Source organism: Limulus polyphemus, unplaced genomic scaffold (genome assembly GCF_000517525.1).
Source record: "Limulus polyphemus unplaced genomic scaffold, Limulus_polyphemus-2.1.2 Scaffold1240, whole genome shotgun sequence".
NCBI lineage: Eukaryota > Metazoa > Arthropoda > Merostomata > Xiphosura > Limulidae > Limulus > Limulus polyphemus.
In genome coordinates, this window is record NW_013666850.1 from 4,910 (window position 1) to 8,579 (window position 3,670).

Genomic DNA, 3,670 nt, shown 5'->3' on the forward strand with positions numbered 1-3,670 from the left:
AACTCTAAAAGTGGCTGATAAGAACATTTTAACCAGTATGCTTTATGGTGTATCTGTGACGGTATGCCCGGAGTGCTGCCCCAGCATGGCAGCCATCTTAATGTCATTCTTCCTAACGTATTGGGTCTTCCACTAATAGTGACAGTATAACAATTATCTATTTCATTCCATGCTTATACACTAGCCTAACTTACATGTGCGGCCCCCTAGTGCTATTTTTAGAAACCAACGAAATGCATATCTCATGACCCTCTATGTAAGTATGTAAAATATTTTGTATATATAATACATAGTTCACTCTAAAGAGTGTTTCAAATGATCATACTGGTTTTATAGCCACCATGAGAGAGAACCACAGTAGTCAAATCAAAGAATCTGAACTACAGACAAATCAAACAAACTATTATATGGATGAGGACACTTCTGTTGCTTGAGAGGAAAGCTGGAATACTTTTACTGAAAAAGTTGCTCATTGTTCAAAAAAGTAGCAAAGACAATTAAGTCGAAGAGTCTTGTGTGTGAAACTAACGAACATCATTATATTTCTGGCCCAAATCCGACATATGCGTAATTCAGTTACTGAATATATTATTCTCCGTGATTTGTTTTATCCACAGTCTCTTCACACTTTTAATTAGTACAGAACAAAAACACTATACTTTGGTTACTTCACGAAGCTTTAGATAATATGTCACTAAATAATTATTTGGCACTGACAATTCAATCACATGTCATTAGACAGTTATTTGGCACTGACCTTTGGATCACATGCCATTAAGTAGTTACTTGTCAGACACGCACCCTATAGTGATCACGTATCATTAAACAGTTATTTGGCATTGATCTTTGGATCATATGTCATGAAGTAGTTACTTGTAAGACATACACCCTATAATGATCACGTATCATTAAACAGTTATTTGGCACTGACCTTTGGATCACATGCCATTAAGTAGTTACTTGTCAGACACGCACCCTATAGTGATCACGTATCAGTAAACAGTTATTTGGCACTGACCTTTGAATCATGTGTTATCAAACAGTTAATTGGTATATACACACACTGCACGGACCATTATATTATATGTCATGAAAGAGTCATTTGTCACTCACACCCTATACTGACCATTGGATCATATGTCATTCAACGGTTATTTGGTATACACGCCCTATATTGACCATTGGATTCATATGCCATTAAACAGTCATTTGTCATTCACGCCCTATATTGACCATTGGATCATATACCATTAAACAGTCATTTGGTACTGACCTTTGGATCATGTGTTATCAAAACAGTTAATTGGTATACACACTCTGCACTGACCATTATATTATATTATATGTCATGAAAGAGTCATTTGTCACTCACACCCTATATTGACCATTGGATCGTATGTCATTCAACGGTTATTTGGTATACACACTCAAAATGCTTAATTCTTTTTTTTTTTAATATCTGGGGGAGAAAAAGAATTCAAGCATAAGAGGATTTAGAAATGCTTTACCGTGTTATGCCTATTTGACAGCATACATCCAGAGAGTAAACCAAAATTGAAAGCAATATACCCGAAACAGGAAATTTAGAAATGGTTAGAAGAACAGAGTAAAACTGATGTCCTCGAAATGTAAATGTATTTAGTTTTATTTTCACAGTGCGCCTACCATGCATGTTAAAACTTGGATACACTATAATGGTCAAATGTGTGTGATAATAGTAATCCTATTATACAGTTAGTAGAAAACACCCGATCATATTTTCAATGGTTTCAGATGTTTAGTCTACGGGTTTCGTAGCTAGCATAAATGGGACTACACAGAAATATGAAATAGATGCTGGTAGCTACACAATTACAGTTCTTTAGATAACTCTAATGGATATGAGAATAATTTATTACACCACTGGGCTTCAGAAGTTATAAGTGAACAAAGTTTCGATCGCACATAGCCTCGTCTACAACGAGAACATGCAAAATGTTAGATAACTCAGAAGCACTTAATTTTATTTCTGAAACGGAAATAACTACTGATATCGAATTTGGTTTTAGAAATGTTCAAAGAATACTTCAACCCCTAATATTATTTAACCTTTCGTTCATCCTAATTGGAGGATAATTGTGGGATCAACAGTTTATTGTCTTTTTGCATTTATAAAAGAACATTTATAGCTCAACGTAATGTTTTTTTGTTATGAATTTCGCACAAAGCTATACGAAGAGTATCTGCGCTACCTTCCCTAATTTAGTAGTGCAAGACTAGAGGGAAGGCAGCTAGTCATCACCACCAACTCTTGGGCTACTCTTTTACCAACGAATAGTGGGATTGAGCGTCACATTATAACGTCCCCACGACTGAAAGGGCGAGCATGTTTGGTGTGCCGGGGATTTGAACCCGCGACCCCAGATTGTGAGTCGAACGCCCTAACCACCTGGCCATTCCGGGCCTCAGTGTAATGAATTATTTTCATTAGGGCTACTCTAAGTCTCTTAAACTGATGAAATATAGTGAGATACTATTGGGTTTATCGCCGAAAATATCGCTAACAGTGAGGTTACCCAGTTGATGAGGCAACGTATTCTAATCTTTATAAGTAAGAACGTAATCAAATTATATTTAATCAACTACACTCATTACCAGGTGGATTTCTAGTTTCGCTTAAATGGGTAGCTTGCACTGATCGGAAATGAATATTAATTAATCAGTCCGAAACTGAATATTTTTATTGTGAAAATACCTGATAATCCTCCAACGTCCATTTTCTTCAGATTCTTAGCCTCTAGAATAACAACTGTCAATTTTCCAGCCGTTGGAACATAACGTAACGAAAAACATATGTCTCCTAGCTTGTTGTCCTGGGCAAAACAATAAGAACAAAATGAAGCTAACCTTTACACTTTATACAAGTATTGATTACACACTTTTGTAGCTTTATGTCATAACCTTTAAACTGATGCAGATGTAAAACATAGGAAATGCTTGAAGTACATTTTTCTTAAATATCCAAGGCTAAGAAGCAATTTAGAACAGCTTTAAGCTAGTTAACATGATTTTGTTAATAATAAAAACCAATTTCTGCTTTTAACAACAAACAAAAAGTTCCTATTGAGATTGAGATTCTTATTTATTACTGGGTTTCAAAAAATAGTTGCACCAGAAGAGAAATAAGCCTTTTTTTGTCACATTGATAATGATTATTATTATTATTCAAATATCTTCATCAATGAATAAGGTATTCCAAAAAACACTGCAAGAATACACTGAGGAGATGTAACACCTTAAGATAATTATTTTTAAATATTATTGGTTATAGATGGGTCACTAAGATCGTTTTTTTCTTTGGAACAAATTTGTTTTAGCAAATTTTGAAAAACTACCAACGTTTGATTATTGCATTATCTTTCTTAGGCTAATAAATATGTGCATTTTTTTCTTTGTAATTAATATTAGAGTTAATAAAATATCCAGCGTTACAGTATTAATACAATAAGATAACCATTTCATCGTAATAAAAAAGAGCGTAATATTTTGTTTATAAGAGTAGTTCAACTTGATGCTGGGTTTTAGATTACTTCATCAAACGAAATAGCGTCGTAACACTGCAATGTTTAGCATGTGTCTAAACAAAATACGGATTAAAACATGTCTCTAGACAAAATATGGATTAAAACAT

General features: G+C 34.2%; 1 protein-coding gene across 2 annotated transcripts in view; it reads right to left on the minus strand.

Moving 5' to 3' along the window:
- Positions 1-3,670, minus strand: part of LOC106462754 (synaptotagmin-1-like) — a 30,607-nt gene that overhangs the window by 4,501 nt on the left and 22,436 nt on the right. For both annotated transcript variants that reach the window (XM_013922705.2, XM_022390084.1), the window contains exon 7: positions 2,735-2,852. In XM_013922705.2, coding sequence (XP_013778159.1) covers positions 2,735-2,852 — 118 coding nt within the window. The remainder of the gene's footprint in view (positions 1-2,734; positions 2,853-3,670) is intronic.